The sequence below is a fragment of the Leptidea sinapis genome, chromosome 9, assembly GCF_905404315.1.
Source record: "Leptidea sinapis chromosome 9, ilLepSina1.1, whole genome shotgun sequence".
In the NCBI taxonomy this organism is placed as follows: Eukaryota; Metazoa; Arthropoda; class Insecta; order Lepidoptera; family Pieridae; genus Leptidea; species Leptidea sinapis.
Window position 1 is genome coordinate 2039427 of NC_066273.1, and position 20611 is coordinate 2060037.

A 20611-nucleotide genomic window follows, 5' to 3' on the forward strand; every position below is an offset into this window, starting at 1 on the left:
CAGGACGATACAACATATTATGTTCCTTCAATAAACATACATACACTCACGCCTTTTTCTCGTCGGGTTAGGCAGAGACAACAGAACGTAACTTGCTTCCATCATTACACACCTGCTCGCCGGTTCCGTTCGCTTTGGACCTTTCCTTTTATCAGAACGTCCCGGTATGAAGGGCACAGTAGCTAGTAAAATTACTGGGCAAATATGGCTGAACATCGTATGTCTCAAGGAGACGAGCGCTTTTTTCGTGACGCTCAAAATGTTTGGGTTTTTGAAGAATCCTGGGCGGCACTACATTGCAATGGGCAGGGCGTATTAATTACCATCAGCTAAACTTCCTGCTCGTCTCTTCCCTTAGTTTAAAGCACATTTTATGTCAAAAATAACATTGGCCACCCGAATTCAATTTATCGATGACTTCTTTTAAATTAATACGCGAACAAAACGAAAGGGCAGCTAGTATTAATATAAAATCTATTCTCTTATTCAACTAATTTCAAATCAGTCCGTAATTAAACAACTTTATAAACTGTGTCTATAATAGCACAAATCAATGAGAGATTATTGAAATCTGTCTGCGCTTAGTAGGTATATAAAATGGAACTTGTTTCAAGATAATCGTATGCAATAGTCAATTATATCACAACGAAAATGTTTTTGCAGTCCAGTAAGTAATTGATCTTGTATTGGTCAATAACCTCGTCTCAATTCAACGTTAGTAAACGAAACAAAAACTTAAGTCCTTGTTAGCAATTATTGTTGTCTGCGAATCATTGAAGGTCAGGAATCATTTGGTGAAATAAATATTATGAAAGTACATATACGAGAACGTACACAGCCAGTACATATACGCTCATAAACATATTATATTTTATTATATTAAATGAATAGTGATGTACATAGTGTCAATACTCGAAACAAACATAAACTCGCAATTCCATCTACTAGGCTCCGTAAAATTGCTAAATCTTTTAAAGTGGATTGTGTTATATTTTATAATAAACTCCCAAATGAAATTAAAATATTACCTATTAAAAAATTTAATAGTATAGTAAAAAATAAATTAACATCTAGGCCGATTATAATGTGAAAGATTATTTGAATGATAAAGATAGTTGTTCTAAATTTTGTTAAAGAATATTGTTATACTCATTTGAATGCTATTGTAACTTTTGTACTTTATCCTGACTTGCACTAAATAACTTATAAAGTTTTACAGTGAATAAAGATTTTTTGACTTTGACTTTGAAGCTGCACGGTTTTATTGTTACATCTTTACAGTATCAGTGATCAATAATATCTTGGGGCTTATTGTAATAAGCTTTTATTTACTTGTTTGCCTTTATTTATGGGTCACAACTGATTTTTAAAACAACATAGACCACCTCTATTCGCTAACATATCTCCTTGCTGCTTGTGTATTTATTTATTTATTAGGAAGCCAACGCGCATACAACTATCTTAATCTATAGATACATATAAAAATTATTTTATAATCTTGTACACTCCACTTACAGGCTAACTCGACATGCTTAAGAGTATTATATACATTCTTTGTTAAGCTAAAACTATTGAAAAAAAATTAACAAATTAAAGCCACAGGCAAAAGGCTGATAAAAAAATAACTATGTTCTTACTTAATAACCAAGAAAAACTAAAGAATAAAACAATAACTACGAACAATGGCTAACCATCTTGCAGTACTTTCATAATGATTTTTAAAACATGGGGCAGAGTGCTGAAAAATATCTATACCAGCTCTTTTAACCAAGTTGTTGTAGGTGACAACTATTCTACACAAGGGGGCGGATCTGCCTAGATTCGATCTAGTTGTGTAGTGCGATCCTGATCCTTGTCTTTCTTCCTGTTGCTTTTATATCGCCTTCTTCCTTCAAATACTGTCTTCCCTGTTTTCTCTTTTACTTCTTGGGTACCAAGCTCCTTCCATTACGTGTCCTGATCATTTCCACTTCAGTTTCCTAGTTCTGTATTGGTAAATGCACAAGTTTTAACGATATCTCAGTACCTTTGTTTTTCAAACCCTCTTCAAGTCTCCAATAGCTTTTCCATGCGTTACCAATTCTTGTATCTACATTTAAGACATTAAATTCGCATCTGAAATTATTAAGCCCAAGTAGGTGTAGGTACTCTTTCTCAGCTTTGATGGTTTCACCATTTACTTTAATAGAGTCTTCGTTCTCGGTGGTCATAATTTATTAAGAATGAATAAAAATTCCTAGTTGCCTTAAGACAACTCTACGGCTTTTTCTTTTTAGGTCTACTAGCATATTTTGTAAATTCACGAACTGAACTGGTAATACTCTAACTTCCGAAATATTTCTTTTAGTAGGGCTATGTGTATGTCGTCTTGACGAACGCCTTATTTCATGTCTATATTTTGTTCTTTTAAGGCTTTACGTAAGTCTTTAACTATGCTAAGATTTAATTAATGAAGCCATTTTGCCTTATCATATAATTCATTACCACAGAGCTAAACCATTAATTCACTTCTAACAATTTGTTGTTTAATTAAATAATACAAAGTTGAAATGAAGACATTATTAGGCGCACTGAAAACTTTATTAAAGTAGCGAGATATTGGTATTGAATTAAACTGAGCCGTCATACTCAAATACGTAATGCTTGTTAGGATAAAGTCATCTCGAGATTCTCTAGTCGCTTTGTCGTGTGACACATGTTTTTTTCTAAATGAACTTATTATTCCTCTCGTACAGATAACTTATTAAAATGAACTCTGAAGCACTATCTAACCATCAAACAGGTCTGTAATTTTATACAGAAAATACATTCTACCATTTGTAAAAGCCCAATACGAAATATATCCATATTTAAATAAATTATGAATAACAACAATACAAAAATGCGAGTTTGGTGGCAACGATTCTTATATGATAATAAAAGAACGTCGATGACCTGAGGTCAACATTTTTATGATATAAACAAAAATACCTCCATGTGTGACATTATTGCGAGGCCATTGTCATCCAAAATGATCGTGGAGCCGAAAGTATCGATAAATTACCATAACTGCTTTGTAACGGTTTTTATTTTTGTATATTTTTATGATTGCCTGTGGCCAGACATAAAGATAGACAGTACATCTTAATCTGTCAACACGTAAGACAAACCTTATATAATATTATCTAGTTTTCATCCGTTTTGACCATTATTCGCGGTCTATTTTCCGCAATCAGGCTTCGCTATCGCGCGCCTATTTGGTCTGAAAACGCCTTGGGTTTAAATCCTAGGTCCACTGCTAGTTGGTTAACTATATGAAGAACTAGCTGACCCGACAGGCGTTGTTCTGTTCATAATAAAAAAAAACTTGAGGGTGGAACTTCGTAAAATCCATTCGTAGCTCACCTCTACTCGGCGGTTGGAATATTCCTAGACAATTTCAAGTCTCTTCCTTTATTGTTCCAGAGATATCGTGATGAGTCAATACTTAGGAAAATGTCTTACGGCCGTTCCCAATATAATATCTACAGATAGAGATAAATTACTACCTTCTACTGTCAGTAATTGGGTGTCAGTAATCTGAAGCTGTCCAATATACCACATAGGTCATTCTTATCGCCTTATATTGGGATGCGTGAATTGCAATTTCCATACAAACTTCTATCGCTGGTAAGCTATACGTCGTCCCATTGACAGACAGCGTATACGGATAAGCTGAGTTACCGTCGATAGGTTTATTGGGTCAGAAAAGTAAACGATAGTTACGATTTTTATCTCAAGTAAGAGATAGACTGAATGTTGGGAACGGCCGTTATATATATAATATGAAGAATACCTTAGATTTGTATAGTTTGAATTTCTTAGATGTGTGTGGATCTCCTAAATTAATTTTAATTAATTTTTAAGATTATTTAATTTTCTAGAAAGCGTGATAGTCATATTTTTATCACGACCAACAAACATAAACTTTTTAAGCCTAATACGTAGATTAAACTAAAAGTTTTAGGAGAGTGAGTGACTCTCCTAGTGAGTGAGTCTCGTGCCAGAGTTTGGCGAGTCAATACCTCCTGAGGATGCCTCGTGTAGAGGCGAAACACGGGTCGAATTGCTTTAAGACAGATTTTGGCGGAATTGACACTCACTCACAAGAAAACTCAAAACATTTGCCGCAAAGTAACGCCTACTTCAATTTTTTTTAAATAACTTTCCTAACAGAGTAATATACGACAGCATTTATATAAATGTACTAGCTGACCCAGCACACGTTGTATTGCCGATATTAAAATCGCGATACAAAAGTAACTGTTGATCGTAGATGGGTGAAAATTTGAAGTTGTATGTATTTTTTAATGCTGACTCATAATCAAACATATTTAAAAAAAAATAAAAAAAAAATCGTGTGAACCACCCTGAACATTTAGGGGGATGAAAAGATAGATGTTGTCCGATTCTCAGACCTACCCAATATGCACTCAAAATTTCATGAGAATCGGTCAAGCCGTTTCGGAGGAGTTCAATGTTTAACACCATGACACGAGAATTTTATATATTAGAATCTTTATTGGGATATCTTTTAACTCCATGGCGTTGGTTGCGTTTGTTAACACATACATTTAAAGAATCAATGTTATAATATTGCTCACACTTGTGTAAGTTAAGAAAAAAGAAAAAGAAGTGATTAATCATGCAAGCAAAGTACTGTGAAAGCGAACCCTGAGGTAAATCTATTGTAATAGGCGTTACTTTGCGGAAATCCATAATTATCCTTATGATTTGAGTTTTCTTTAGTGTTAATTCCGCCAATATTTTGTCTTTAAATAATTCGACACGTGTTTCGCCTCTACACGAGGCATCCTCAGGATGTGTTGTCTCGCCAAAATCTGGGACGAGACTTAAAGTTGAGTCTCGTGTCGAATTATTTAAAGACATATATTGGCGGAATTAACACTAAAGAAAACTCAATCATTTGGATAACCCTAACGTAGTTAAAAATGTAAAACTACGTTTAAAAAACCATCTTCAAAATGTTCATAAAATAAAACCTACTGGGCCCAATGACGTTCTATACTATCGGCCGTTCCCAATATTCGGTCTATCTGTTACTTGAGATAAAAATCGTAACTATCGTTGACTTTTCTGTCCCAATAAAACTATCGACGGTAACTCAGCTTATCCGTACACACTGTCTGTCAATGGGACGCCGTATAGCTTACCAGCGATAGAAGTTTGTATGGAAAATGCAGTTCACGCGTCCCAATATAAGGCGATACGAATGACTTATATACCCCATATTGCGACAGTTTTTGATTATTGACAGCTAATTACTGACAGTAAAAGGTAGTAATTTATCTCTATCTGTACTTAGATAGTATATAAATACCAATGCTATTGAGAAGCTTCACCTTTTTGAAGTCGGTTCAAAAAATATCAATCGGGAATTTAAAAACTAAAAAACGGTGTAAAGTTTTTTCGAACAGCAATTGACTAACGATAAAATGCAAAGTCAGACATAACATTGCAAAGTTCAAATTTCACAATGGTCAGGGGCGATGCGTCATGGCTCATGCGGGCAGGACAAGACAATGTTAATAGCTAACGACTCTTTCCGACATACAAGTATGCGAATAAAATTTTATTACTTGTGTGAACGTTTTCTTGTAAATACTTTGTACTGTGCTGCAAAATTGCAATACCTCCCAACGCTTGTTACTATGCGCAGTAAGTATAATAATAATAATAATAAGTTTTTATTAAAGGTAAAATTACCCAGTATACATATTATGGAACAAATAAGTTGTAATATTCTAATACATTATATAAAGATAAAAGGTAAAATATACACAAAACTTATAATCTATCTGGAAAGGTTAATAAAGTTCTTCCCAGGCGTCTTGGTCATGGCACCGTCATTTATTTACTATTTTTGTTTTTATGCACAGATAGCCAATATGAAAAAATATTGCTAGGCATCCCGTCACAAACCGTTTGGAGAATGCGGTTCTGAGATTTGCGGAGTCTATACCAGAAGGAAGCAACTCTCTTTCTCATCACAGCATAGAAATCAGGCACCCTCGATTCAGCAAACATACCAGAGGCACTGCAGTATCTAGTATAAATAATTGAAAATGTATATACTTAGCTATGTAAATTGCTTTGGCTTTTGAAGTTTTCAAGTCGTCAAAGAATTCTATTGAGTATTCTACAAACGCGGCACCACCAAATGTTTTCTGGATACCTCTGATGGTTGTACCTATTCGTTATTTATTACCGGGAGATATAGATATTTTAAACACAGTTTTATTAGCTTGGTAATTGTCTATTGATTTTTTTTTATGAAAATTAGGTCCGACGAGCAGGACGTTCAGCTGATGGTAATTTATATTATGCCCATACAATGCAGTGCCGCTCAGCATCCTTGAGAATCCCGAAAAATCCTGAGCGGCACTACAGCTGCGCTCGTCACCTTGAGACATAAGATGTTAAGTCTCATTTGCCCAGTAATTTCACTAGTTACGGCGCCCTTCAGACCAAAACACAGTAATGCTTACACATTACTGTTTCACGGCAAAAATAGGCGCCATTGTGGAACCCATAATCTAGCCGGCATCCTGTGCAAAGAAGCCACTGGTAAAAAATTACATTTATGTATGTATGTGTGTAACTAACAGAAATTTTGTGCTGGTTTTCACCTTATTTTCACCCATGTTAAAACGTCGGATTGAAGTCAAGTCTGTGGTCAAGTGCAGTCAAAAAGTGCACACTTTTCAAGCACCAATGACAATTCAATAATTTAAATAGACCGAATAATATATAGGCACATATTCCCAATTACATTCACACATTTCTCCCTTAAACTTAGATTAGATACTAACAAGGTAGTTAATATTATGGGTGTTTATTACTAACCGTACTAACTCTTGTTGCCTATTCTTCAGTTCACAAATAAAACCACAGCTAAATTAAAATAAAACATCTCTCCACCTTGGCGTTGGCCAAATCGTCGACATTCAGTCGACGGAGCCAGTTAATGTAAAAAAAATATCTTAGAATATTGACACTAATAATATTCTAAGGAATTAATCTTATAGGCTAGTCGAATATATATTTTAAACGTCAAATTCATGTGAGACCTTGCACACTCATCGAGTAGGTATTCTTTACCAGAATCTTCAAGGTTTTTTAACAAAATTTTCGTTTTTTCTATGCAACAAAATTATCATCGTTTTAAGCTTAGACAATTTATATGTCTAGATTGACGGTGACAGCTGTGAAAGTCGAAAGAAATAGTGTAAAAACTGTAAGCCTCTATTTTCAGCAATACGCTTCCAAAGTGACTGTTGTATCGAAAGTGTTAGACGTGAGCTGACAAGCACACTACAGTAATAAGGCTGGCCTGTTGTCATGCGCTGCTTAAGAGCAAGAGGCTCTATTGAGAGTACAAATCATCTAAGGTTTTAAGGTTAAAAAAGCAAAAATGAATACTTAAAATAAACTCAGTTACCCTCAAGTCGCGCCTTAAGTGGTTTAACTTAAATATATGGGTATTATGGGAGCATTATATGAACATAATGAAATTATAAATACGCAAGTATAAATAAATATTAAATTAGAATTGCCAACATGAAGCATAGTTCTCGATGATGAACTATTAAAGTCTGGGTGGCGCTAGTGTCGCTTAGGATCAAAATTATAAATTACAACTAACTTTGATAATTACAGCTCTTTGTACTTGAGTCTCTTCAACAAAGAGCATGTAAAAAATACTACGTAATGACAGGCGGGACTGTAAAAAGTGAAATTTATTACGTTTAAATCGTGCAGTGAGATTTGACAGTTTGAAATAGTAATTACAAACAAGGTGACGAAGTATATTCCGGCATAAAAAGCATCCGGCAGAAAATTTTCCTAAATTCCTTTAGAATTATTTTTGCTGTCTTTTCTAATATACTAGATACTAATACCGCTTCGGAAACAAATGGCGCTCTGAGAGAGAAGAATCGGCGCAAGAAACGGCTAAGTTTGAAAGCGAACAGTTGCTTAAAACCTGGTAGATTTCGGCTTTCTCCGTTTTTAATAAGATTATATCCGTCATCTGTCAATCTATCAATGACTGAACGTTTAATACAATTGCATACAATCGCTTCTTTCTTAGAGAGTTTCGCTAGACGCCTCTTTTCTACGATGTTTGAAGAGTCATATTTTCTTATGTCCTTAGTTGATTGATAAAAACGTACAGACATAGCTTTAGAATATCTAGATTTTGTGACAAAAAATCTCCTCTCTAGAAGCATTATCCAGGGAGAAAAAAGGGGAATACAACGGTGCTACTGTCCCCTTTTAATGTAGAGAAATAATACCACGAATTGAGGCATTTCTTCTGTGGAATCAATCAAGTTTAGCCAAATAGTCTTTCGTTGGACTGATACGATGACAACATAACCCGACCAGGCACAGGATGTATTTTTCGATACGAAATCAAGGCAAATACAAAACACATTCCCGAAACATTATAAAAATCAGCAAAAAACGTTTACAGTCTAAGCATTCACATAAAAATTGCAAACTATAAGACGTTCGAGCAGAATTTATTGCATCCGATATTTTTAAATTATCCTGATGCCTGCGATCTTATTATATCGATTTGAGATTCCGCGTCTGATAAACCCTTTGAGCTGCATTCATTGCACCGAAACCAGTTTTATCATTAGCGTCAAAAACATCGTGCGCCTGTATATCGAATATACTAAACAATATTGAGTCGACGCAGAGATGACTGGCTTACAAGTAGCTTTAAAACGTTTTTGCAGAGTGTATTTTGTCGCATTTAATCAGTATACCCTATATTTTTTGTATCGCGTTCAACTGGCGCCAAAGTTACATACGATTTATCACGAGAGGTGCTCGCTAAATAAATTGAATACAGAGGTTTCTGAACTGCGGCAGATATTAAAGATACCGCGACCACTGTCTCACCTTGGAAATACAGATAAAAGCTTTACATTTTAATGAGCCAATGAATACCATTCCTGATTTATGATATCACTGCTATGTTGTCTGTGGCAGTACGTTATAATGTGCGTATTGTAGAACTATACTTTTTTATGACCATAAGGGACGAGACGAGTAGAAGGAGCAATGAAGTGCCGCTCAGGATTCTTGTAAAAAACCTGAAATTCTGAGCGGCATTATAACTGCGCTCGTCACGTTAGTACAATCAATGTCAAGTCTCACTTGCCAAATAATTTCACTAGCTGCAAGGCCCTTCAGAACGAAACACAGTAATGCTTACTTACATTACTGTTTCACGGAAGAAAAATACGCCTTTAAAGCCGGCAAAAATGAAAAATCAACAACTTGGTTATTCGAATTTTTTACATAAATTTTGATGTTAATATGTGAAAAACAGTGTAACTACAAAAGTTATAGACAATTTTATTACCCACAACTTTGGTATTCAACTTTTTTCTATAGGACTTGTAGTTTTGCACGAAATCGCGATAAACCATTTTTAACCCATAAGTTCACCCCCCCCCCTCTCCTCCACTCCGCGACATCAGATCGCCCGTAAATTATTTTTCCTTTCAATTTTATTATATTCTCTTCATTTTCCAATGGGTTTCATCCTACTATATATTTTTTTCACTTCTTACCATTTTCAAAGGCCAGAGCCCTTGTCTGGTCTAACAGGAAAATACTTTTCATTTCTCACACTCGGAAAGTATTGTCGTTTTGATCTGATTATTGGGTAGAAAATGCTGCCTCCCTCCACAGAGAGGGAAAAACTCAAACAAATTACTTCCCACCTAAGGGCAGGAATGAAGCTTAAAAATAGAACTGTTGTCAGCTGTGAAGAGTTTTATGTAAAAGAAAATCTAATAAAAAAATGCTGCACCCATGTGACTTTCTAAACAGCCAGTGTGCACTTAGCACAAACTTCTTTGAGCGGAATAAGCCGCAACAATTACGCGGTGAGTTCCATATTTAAAATTCAAAAAGTCGACATAAATTATTGTCCTAATTTGACAATTAATTTTAAATAGATACTACTAATATTATTACATATTATCTATGAATAGTTTAGATAAACAAATAGTTTTATTTTCCACATATTCGAAATGAAAAGTAGAGTGTTTAACACGGGTAAAAAAATCAATTTCTAAGTCTAAATACCTCGGGAATTGATTCTTTCGACCCTCGGTTAACAATCTACTACTTAACAGGACTAAACATACATTTATGATTTTTTTTTAAATAAATATATATTTGCGATAGATTGTTATATCTAATCATAATCATTTAATTGTGATATAGACATAAATGTCATTGAATGGTTTTCGTCTTAAATATTTTATATATCTAGATAGAGCATCTTTCAATTAGGCAAAGCATGACAACAGGCTAAGTTTTTTAGGCTCTTTAGTGTGCATGACACCTACGTCTTACACTCGCGATACGTTAATCACTTTGTTATACGTGGTAGTGTGAGTACTGTTAAAAATAGAGGCTAACTGTAGTTACGTATCGGGCGTCGGGAATTAAGTTTTTAAAAAGTACTTTTATTTAACAATATTTAATGTTACTCACAGATAAATTGGAACAAGACTGATTAAACAATATCATAATTAAACTAAAGAAATCTAAAAGACAATGGGTGCTCGATCAGCACTACGTCGGGGTACGGGGTGGCAACGCATGCAGGTTTAGCCGTGTTGGGCGTCGTAACTCTGTTCACCACTATTTTTTCTCGACGTGTCATATTCTATAGTCGTATAAATTAACTAAATTTTCATAAGGGTGCATAATGTATCTAAAGTAGAGATTTATCAGGTGTACAAAAACACTTAACACATTGGATTGTCACTCTATTATCTATTCTATATTAAATAAATAATTAATGAAATAAGGAGTGCCAAATAAGATTACTATTGTATCTATTAAGAAAACCACAAATAGGAATCAATAATATATTGTGGTACCTAACCTTAAAAACCGTGCAAAACCGGACCACTTCAAATTATTATGTGGATTTACCCAAAAGATAAAAAATTCTAATTTTACAAACGCATGCCATTATTGAAAGGCACGCCTTACCAATTCATTATATTTAGTAATGAACTACTGCATTCCTGACTTCGTTATTTTAATAAAATTATATTCTTTTTGTTTTTATTGACACTAATTTTTCGACAGTTCCCTACTCTATGTTCTCGAGATACAAGGAATTGTTTAAAAATAATAGAAATCCATTTAATAGTATTAAATAGATTTCTACTTTCTGTTGACAAACGTTGCTCTGTACATAATAATTAAAATACTGTTATTTTATGAATTTATCAATACAATTCATAACATCAAGAATTATTTCGTAAAATATTATGCTCCCTGTTGTTATAATAAAATTGTTTCACAGCCGTGCGTCAATAAATTCTCTTATAGAACATATGTCCATACAAAACAGATAAGTCAATACTTATAATTATTTTTAATTCCAATGAATTAAAAAAAATGGGTCCCAAATCGAAATAAAAACTATCTCTCAAGTTGGACTAAACTGCACTCCATGAAGTAGGTAATCCTCATTAAAATCCGTTCATTAGTTTAGGAATTCACTGGAAACAAACATTATTACAAGAAGTTATAGTAGAATCAACATTAAGAACATTTTTTTTTAAATAAACATGTTAACTGTTGCCTCTCAATATATCATTCTTGATAATATTATATATATAAGTGAATTTGTTAGAAACTGTCATTACCATAATGTTACCACTAGGAACAAACATAAAATTATGACTACTAAACTCAGGTTAGTCGATTTAGTAAGTTTTTTGTGGGGGGATAAGATTTTACAACAAGATCTCAAAAATGTATAAAACAAATCTATTACGAAATTCAAAAGAATTTTGAATGTTCAAAGCCACAAATTTGGAATGGAGCGACCGCCCTCAGGCTTTTAAATAATAAAATTTATTATACGATACTACATTGTAACCGTATTGTTATGAAAAAAAAAGCATACTTTTTTGAATGGGTGGTAGATTTAAACTTCCAATAAGTCAATAATATTATATCCAATTTCAAATAAAAATATTTAGATTTGAAAAGAATTAGGTAATAGCATATCTGGTCAGCTACCATACATTGTATCTTTTATGCAAAGAGAGTAGCGAGAGATGTCCCCCATAAACCATTTTTTGTTTACTCATATGAATCCTATTAATACTAAATCACGGTTCATGGTCGGTCTGTCCAGTACCTTATAATTAGATTTCTATGCTTAAAATAATGCCAATTTCACATTGATACATGACATTTGAAGCAAACATAATTGTGTTTACTCATTTGTAATGGACTAGTCAACCATTAGGTACCCTGCTCATTATTGTATATAGTCGTGGTTAGCCACATTCGTAGAGCTAGTAGGTAATTCAGGATATACCAGGCAACCTGGGAATACATAAGGGTTAGTTAGATCTTCCTATAATAAAACAAAAGTATTACGTTATTCAAAAGAATTGTTAAAAAACGTTTGTGTGGTAAAGGTTACTACAACATAAATGACTTTCTTAATGATACCACAGATTGGGAATGGAGCAACCGCCCTCAGGCTATTAAATAATAAGTTTAGTTGTACAATGTTACTTTGTAAATGTTACTTTAATTATTGTAAAACATACAAATGATTTAAGTTTTCTTTAGTGTTAATTCCGCCAATATTTGTTTTTAAAAAACAACAAACGAAAATTTAAATCATTTGTATAATTATGGATTTCCGCAAAGTAACGCCTGATTCAATAAATTGGAAAACATATTTTTGATGGAAAAAAGCCCGCTGAGTTTGTTGCGCCCATTCTTCTCAGGCCTGAGGCATTCCATTTTGGAATGGGTGGTAGTTTTTTGACTTTCTATAAGTGATGTCACATCCTATTTTGAATAAAAATATTTGAATTTGAATTTGAACGTGCCAACAATGGAAGGAGATACGTCACTAGTAAATGATGGAATATGTTTGAGCTCCGAAACGGAAGTAGAGTTACTTATTGTCAAATTCAAACAAACTTTATTAAATTAGGCCCAAACTAAGCGCTTTTGAATCGTCACTACAAATATTACTTTTGAATTACAGACTCCACTTTATTATGTTCGGAAAAAGTAGAGCTCTTGAGAAACACATCCAAAAATTCAACGGCTACTATATTTTACAATGGCTGTAATATACATAACAAACTAGTTTTTAAGGTATCCAATATATATCGATCGTGTTCAAAGAATACCAAATATTTCATAAAAAGTAATAAAGAATAAACTGTGCCATCATCATCATCATATCAGCTGGAAGACGTCCACTGCTGGACAAAGGCCTCCCCCAAAGATCTCCACGACGATCGGTCCTGCGCTGCCCTCATCTAACCTATTCCGGCGATCTTGACCAGATCGTCGATCCATCTAAATAAATAATAATAATCCACCAATAAACTGTATAAATATAAAATATCGTAAATCTTAAGAGCTTGAATTCATTGTTTATGTAAGTACCTATGCTTCGTGAACATGATGGTCGTGATTACTGTCATAATTAGAATCGCAACAAACAAATACAATGATTTATAACAGGACAACCTGACACCACAAGCAGCTCCCGTTCACGAGATGACGCATAGAGAAATAAAAACAGCTAAAAGCTTTACAATTTAATTCAAATTTTAAATTTCTTTCGCGCCAACGCGGGCGAGACAGAGTTCATTGCGAGTACTTAACAACTGCAACGCCGCCCACATTCTCTTGCAACACCAGAGGAATCACAGGAGCGTTGCTGGTCTTTAATGTAGGTTTACGCGCTTTTTTTGTCCTGGAAACACCGCAAAATAAAGCTCATTCCATAGCTTTGTTGTATGTGGAAGAACATCGCACTGTGTGATATTCTAATTTGTGGCGTGTCGTGCGAAGGTGGAATTCGGCCGCAGGAATCAGGTAAAACAGCTCATCGGAACACTACCCGTGATAACTGCGATAGAAGACACAAAATGCAACGAAGTCTCTTAGCAACGCCAAGTGATCATTCATAGAGAACATGTACACAGTACCTTTACGTACATACGTGTATGCGAGTATATATCACTTAGTTGAGTTTACAAGTAATTTGAAGCCATAATAATTCAATTCAATTTGTTGTAGATCTGTTCACACCTTAGATAATTAATTCGTCTAGAATCTAGGATAGAGCCTCGTGCTGGTAGACAACCGATGAAAAAAGACCAGGTTTATTAGTATCTATAGTGTGCGTGACAATCTACTTCTTACACTCGCGATTTGTATGTCACTAAGTATTAGTGTGCGTACATTGCTTAAAATAGAGGTTAACTGCCAACCTCAATTTTTTTCGATGTTTTCACAGCTGTCACAGTTTATCTAGATGTATAGGTGATCTTAGGACTAAATTTCACCGGAACACCATGGTGGCGTAACCAGTCGCCGCTACCAACAAAATGTATACAGCTCTATAGAGAGTTACTCACCTGGTGTCCATTTGGTTGCGCAACCAATTTGGTGGCGTGACCAGCTCGGACGCGATGATTCTGGTGTCTGTATGGTTTCACACCACGGAAGCGCGACTGGTTGCGCCACCGTGAAATATAGCCCTTAGTTTCACACATTATGTGTTCACACGATTCAAATTGAGATAATCGACTACTAAATCGCTATTCTATAGATATGTGTTAAATACCAGATGGACGGGTATTGTTAACGACTCCTCCTCAATTCCTGTGTGAACGGAATCACATTTGAAACAACACGGATATGCGGGTTGAACACACATTGGTTTGGTATGTTTGCCACTACCGTCCGGTCCGGTACAATTAATGTTGAGTATTGCAGAAGTGCTTCAAAAATTTTGAATTAATGCTTGTTTACAAACAGCTTTTTATTATGAACTAATTGCTGGGAAGATGAGACTTAACATGTTATGTCTCAAAGTGATGAGCGCAAATGTAGTGCCGCTCAGAATTTTTAGCTTTTTCATGCATCCTGAGTAAGGTGATGGGCAAGGCGTATCAATTACCATCAGCTGAACGTCCTACTCGTCTTGTCCCTTATTTAAAAAAAAGGAGAATCGATAAGTTATCAGTTCCCGTCGTACCTTCTTGTACTCTGTCACCGCTCCCACTGAATTAGGTCTGCTGTGACTCTTGCTTTGACTCTCTTCTCACTCTAAAGCATTCGTTACGGATGGCACGGATGTCATTGTTCCCACATCGGGCGTTTTTTGAAAGTCGCACGCGCCTATGGACAGACGTAGGTACGGTCAGCGTATTACATTTATGTAAAACTGTTTATTATAATAATTTGAAAAGTATTTATTTATGTGTTTATTGAGTGCGAAAATAATCGTGAGCAACGATGTCGAATTAAACGGCCCTATTTTTTTATGTTAAGTTAGAAGTTAGATTTTTTACAGCGACTGTAGACTTGAGTATGTCGTTTTGATTTCAGCTGGATACCTCCACGCGTTCCCGATGTAAGCGGTCTTGACAGACAGATAGGTGGATGGACAGTCGAACGTACTGACAAGAGATCCTTTAAGGGTTCCGTTTTATGTTATCATTTTATGTAGGTTCAATTATTAATGTTTCTTCCATTTTGTTTTGTAAGCTTTGTTCAATAACGGTTCATTTTTTATTTTGTGGCAGACAGACTTGCATTCATGGTTATATGATAAATAAAAAAGTGAAAGGAAATATTTGTCTCGTGCATCAAACACAGTCCTAGTAATAATAATATATCAAAAAGTCCTGAGTAAACTTAGGTCAACACAATTTTCTTGGCAAACATTGAGTAGCGTGTAACGTCTGTTGGGAAATGAGAAGGAAATTAAATTTCTCACTGTAACAGCAAGGAACTTCGCATTTGATCATAAAAATAATAGATTTAATAGAAATCTTTCTGAAAATAATTTTTATTATAGTATTGTCTTTGATTAACGCGAGTGTTACACATTTACTACAGTCCCCCTGAAAACGAGATCTGGAAAGGTCTTGAAACGTCGGGTTAACTAAAATAAAAATGTAACTTTTACGCAAACATCTAATGTAAAACCGTTACAATTACACGCGTTTTAATCCTTTAAAAGTGTTTTATTTAAATTTTTACTATAGCAAAATAAATCTTTATCTACCATGTTGTGCCCATAACTCGTCTGCGTGGACTTGGAACTATAAAATGTTTAGATGACAGTGTCACCACTTATATAAAATATTGCATTACTTTATATTCGCGACTCGCCGCCACGTCTGTGTTCTTAAGTTTGATGGAGCTTAGTGTGAGAGGAAGGATTTGTCATCAGATGACAATAACTGTATCAGCTCGATCCATTTGACCGAGTGCAACGCAGTGCAGCTCGAATTCTCGGGGACCCAGTGCTCTGTGAACGGCTGGATCACTTGGCGTTGCGTAGAGACGTCCGCGTCACTTCATTGTGTGTCTTCTGCCACATTTACCGCGGGGAGTGTTCCGAAGAGCTGTTTCACTTGATTCCTGCCGCCGGATTCCACTTTCGCACGACACGCCACAAGTAAGGATATCATCCCCACCATCTGGATGTGTGGCGGTCCTCCACAGTGCGGTTTTCAAGGAGCTTTACAACTACTACAAAGCTGTGGAATGCTTGGAGCTTCCTTGTGCGGTGTTTCTTGGAGGATACGACATGGGTACCTTCAAAAAAAGCGCGTACACCATCCTTAAAGGCCAGCAACGCTCTTGTTTTTTTATGAAAATAAGGGACAAGACGAGCAGGACGTTCAGCTGATGGTAACTGATACGCCCTACCATATAAAATGCAGTGCCACTCAGGATTCTATAAAACCCAAAAATTCTGAACGGCACTACAGTTGCGCTCGTCACCTTGAGACATAAGATGTTAAGTCTCATTTGCCCAGTAATTCACTAGCTACAGCGCCCTTCAGACCGAAACACAGTAATGTTTACACATTACTGCTTCACGGTGCTTGTGATTCCTCTGGTGTTGCAAGAGAATGAGGGCGGCGGTGATCACTTAACACCAGGTACAGACCCGTACGCCCGTTTGTCCCCCTTTTCCATATTTCTTTTTTTTTTATAGTTGGCCTTCAAAGGAGCATGGCCCTCCATGGTGCACCCACCTTAGTAGTTTTAGGTAGTACGTAGAAGTCCTTTGGAATCCTTTGTGAAAAAACGCAACACATCAAGCCTTAAGTTTGTAGCGATAATGGAACTCGGAGACCTGAACATTTCGGTTTTCTGTATAGGTTCTTCCAAAGATAAATGTGGTAGAAAGCACACAATGAGACGAGCTCCCTGCGCAACTTCACATTGAATACTACAAATTAGATTCTCGATGATTCGAGCAGCTCTGCTTTATACGCGGATATATAGAACTGATACTGGAGTGCACCAGATCAGAGATGAGAGCAATACTACAATTGGCCGGACCTGCACCTTTTAGAGCGCTGGAATGTAGCTTTGGACCGGATTGGAGTAATGTGGCACTTTCTCCGAAGCCAAGCTGAATTTGCCTTTCAAATGACCACTGAATTGTCTTTCACTCAGGAACCAATATTTTGATACCTAAGCTAGGTACTAAGCGAGGCGTTAAGATGATTCTTGATAAAAGAACTTCTTAAGCAATCGCAAGTCAATAAAAATGTTATTTTCTTACAATCCACCAACCTTTTAACAATCACAGTGGCCGCATTCTCAAAGATTTAAAGTAGCATCTCATTTAGTCATCATGCAGAGTATAACATGGACATAATACAACTTCGAAGGTTTATGGTAGGTACCTAAATCTGTAGACCTGAAGTTAAATGTCTTGTTTCTTGCAAAAACAAGATCTAACAGCTAACCTACATAACATACCGATAACCTAACAGGGGTTAATCTTGTAATTGAGTATATTGAAAAATGATTAAAATATTCTTCTTTTAATGTATTTTAGTTTGAGCTGATGGTATTGTTACCAGTGCTCTAAATAAATAAAACAAACAACAGTAAAATCTGTAAAAGTTTATCTTACCTACATGCAAAGCACATGAAATTTTTTTATTATAAACACATCAACACACCTTTTGTTATTTCCACCAAATCCATCAAACCAGAAATCATAAATAAAATACCAACTATGGCCATATTTGTTTATTAACATCTTCATATTCATATTTTCACAATAAAAATAAATATTTTAATAACATTTAGTATCATAATAAAATATTTAACATGTTCAATTTATTATTATCATCATGATTCTCTATATTTAACAAAAATGTACACAATTTTTTGTCTCAAAACGTCTAAGTCTTAATTGGCTTTATCGTGAAGGTAAAGGACTGCTAAGCTAGCGTCTTATTAGTTAGTGTGAAAGTAATTATGTATAATAAATATCTGTGATCAGTCCTGCAGCTATTGTTACTCCAGATACACGCAACATTACTCGACCAAGTTCTTTTACATCCTTGTAACGTTCAATGCAAATTGGGCGGCTAACTTCAATATTAACTACAGCAACTGAATTGTTACCTAAGCACCGTGGGTTCTTTTTAATTAATTCCCCTGTGCTTTTATTTAGAAGCGCCTTTAATTTAATGATGTGAGCATACTCAACTAAAGATTGGTGATGTAATAGCACAGGAAACCCTTTTGTTATGGGCACCTTTACGTTAAAAACAACAAGTCTTGCTTCAAACCGAGAACTGATGGGTATCTGTTGTACCGGATCACTTAATATATAACCAATAGCAACATTCTGTATATCTACACCCGATAAAGTAACAGCAACTTGGTCACCAGCAAAAGCAATATTATTTGATAAATCATTGATGGCAATACTTCGTACTTCAGCTATTTCTTTTGTTGGACACACCATAACCTTATCACCTTTATTAATAACACCATTCTCTATTCTCCCAGCGACACAAAAGCCTGAGCCTGTTGCCTTAAATACATCATTGATAGACATACGTAGAGGTTTAGATACTGGTCTTTGTGGTACATTAAATTTGTCTATCACATCAAGTAAACATGGTCCGTTATACCACTGCAACAATTTAGGTTCTTCTGGTGCTTTTATAAGATTCTCCCCAGTTAGACCAGAGCATGGTACAAAAGTAACATCAGAATCTTTATATCCAGCTTGTTTTAGAAAAATCTTAAGTTTTTTGGAAATTTCATTAAATCTCTCCTCAGACCAGTTTGTAGTATCTAATTTATTAATGGCTACTGCAAGCTGACTAACCCCCAGAGATCTCACAAGTAAAGCATGTTCTCGAGTTTGTCCCCCAAAGTCAAACCCGGACTCAAACTCTCCTCTGGTTGCATCTACCACTAACAGAGCTACATCTGCTTGTCCAGCACCGGTTATCATATTAGGGATAAAATCTGCATGCCCTGGTGCATCTAATATTATTACTTTCTTTGTCTTAGTTTCAAACTGTGCTCTACCAACATCCATTGTGATACCTCTAACTCGCTCCTCTCCTGTTTCATCCAAAACCCAGGCATACATAAAACTCTGTTTACCAATCTTCTTACTTTCTTGTTCATACTTATGTAATGTTCTTTGACTCACCTCACCAAGTTTACATAATAGATGCCCCATTAGAGTAGATTTGCCAGCATCAACATGTCCCACAACAACAATGTACAAATGTTCTTTTTCAGATCCCCTCTCATTTGAATACTGACTTTCGGGATCTAATTTGTTTTCTTTAATTTTGTTTATCTTATCCTCTATGATATTACAATCACTTTTAAATGGTCTTTCTGTGGCTGGGGACTGATCACGGGGTGTACTTGAACAGCTATTACCAGCACTAGCTTGATTGAGCTTAAAACCTTTGATAATCTCTACATCACTACCTTCAAATTTTGGTGCAATAACTTTAGGAATATTACTTCTTGTTGTGATAATTGGTGCTTTATCAACAAGTGGAATTGCTGAAACCTGGTCAATTACCAACTTGGGTTTAGTATTTTTACTATTCTCTTGTGCAGGTTTAACATCTTTACTGTTGTTATTAAGAATTTCATCTAGAGCCTTGTTATAATCAAAATTATGATTAAGTATAGCTTGTACAAGGTTATTTTCTGGAATAGTATCACCTAATATATTTCGTAGCTCATCTAGGCACGACATAAGCTTTGCTTCATTTTCTTCATTCAAGTTTAAGGATCGTATATCAATAGACTCACGACGTTCTAAACCAGGTCGTGTGTTGACTACCTCTTCTTCAGTCTCTTCTTGGATGTCATCAGACTCCAAAAATTGTGATATAGCTTGCTGGTTTTTTGAACGATCATACAGCCATTGGCTTGCATCACTTGGTGATAAACAGGAATCTTCTTCGACTGAATGTCCGTACACATCATCGTAGTCATAATCGTCCGAGTAACTTCTATTCCTAATGTTCCGGTGACGAGCCATCAGAAATTTAATTTTAAATATTATTATATTAACCAAAACATCTCATATCTGGACGTTCTAAGCACCATCTTATTTTGCTTTGAGCATTTGTCATAATTTTAAGTTTTGACTTGAGTTTAAGTTTGAACAATTTTGCTTTTTTCAAACAATCATGACAAATGAGTAATGACAATTGACAAA

General features: G+C 35.3%; 1 protein-coding gene across 1 annotated transcript; it reads right to left on the minus strand.

Moving 5' to 3' along the window:
- Nucleotides 1-18132: 18132 nt before the first annotated feature.
- LOC126965845 (protein HBS1) lies at nt 18133-20589 on the minus strand. The gene has a single exon (XM_050809607.1). It carries the CDS (start codon nt 20429-20431, stop codon nt 18377-18379), a length of 2055 nt encoding a protein of 684 aa, XP_050665564.1. The 5' UTR covers nt 20432-20589; the 3' UTR covers nt 18133-18376.
- Between the last annotated feature and the right edge of the window lie 22 nt (nt 20590-20611).

Bases quoted from the DNA above. Each gene is read 5' to 3' on its own strand.
- LOC126965845 (XM_050809607.1), bottom strand. From the start codon at position 20,431: ATGGCTCGTCACCGGAACATTAGGAATAGAAGTTACTCGGACGATTAT.